The sequence below is a fragment of the Phaethon lepturus genome, unplaced genomic scaffold, assembly GCF_000687285.1.
Source record: "Phaethon lepturus isolate BGI_N335 unplaced genomic scaffold, ASM68728v1 scaffold51361, whole genome shotgun sequence".
Lineage (NCBI taxonomy): Eukaryota > Metazoa > Chordata > Aves > Phaethontiformes > Phaethontidae > Phaethon > Phaethon lepturus.
Genome location: NW_010520834.1, coordinates 1 through 320, shown reverse-complemented (window position 1 = coordinate 320; position 320 = coordinate 1). Strand labels below are relative to the sequence as shown.

At 70.6% G+C, this 320-nt stretch overlaps 1 protein-coding gene across 1 annotated transcript in view; it reads right to left on the bottom strand.

Moving 5' to 3' along the window:
* The window catches only part of LOC104628806 (opsin-5-like), a gene marked incomplete at its 5' end in the record, with an annotated part of 1,646 nt that extends 1,333 nt beyond the window's left edge, over nucleotides 1-313 (bottom strand). The window contains one exon of the mRNA XM_010297509.1: nucleotides 62-313. Within this exon, the coding sequence (XP_010295811.1) occupies nucleotides 62-313 (252 nt within the window). The remainder of the gene's footprint in view (nucleotides 1-61) is intronic.
* Nucleotides 314-320: the final 7 nt, after the last annotated feature.

Below are 320 nucleotides of genomic sequence, written 5' to 3'. Positions count from 1 at the left end.
GCCGCATCCGCCTGCCCGTGGGGCGGTGGGCTGGGCCGGGGCACCCCGAGCCCTCCCCTACCTTCACGATCAGGCTGTGCACGCTGCGGGCTCTGCGCGGGGGGGCCGTGTGCTGCCTGACGGCTCTCCGGGACACCCGCACCGTCCAGAGGATCAGCGAGTAGGAGACGAGGATGAGGAGGCAGGGGAGAAGGTAGCAGAAGATGAAGAGGGCGAGGATGTAGAGCGTGGCCTCCCTGCTCGAGGCTTTCCACGTGATGCAGCAGGCCGTCCCGTAGGGCTCGGGGCCGTAGCTGCCCCACTCGGCCAGGGGGGCCGTG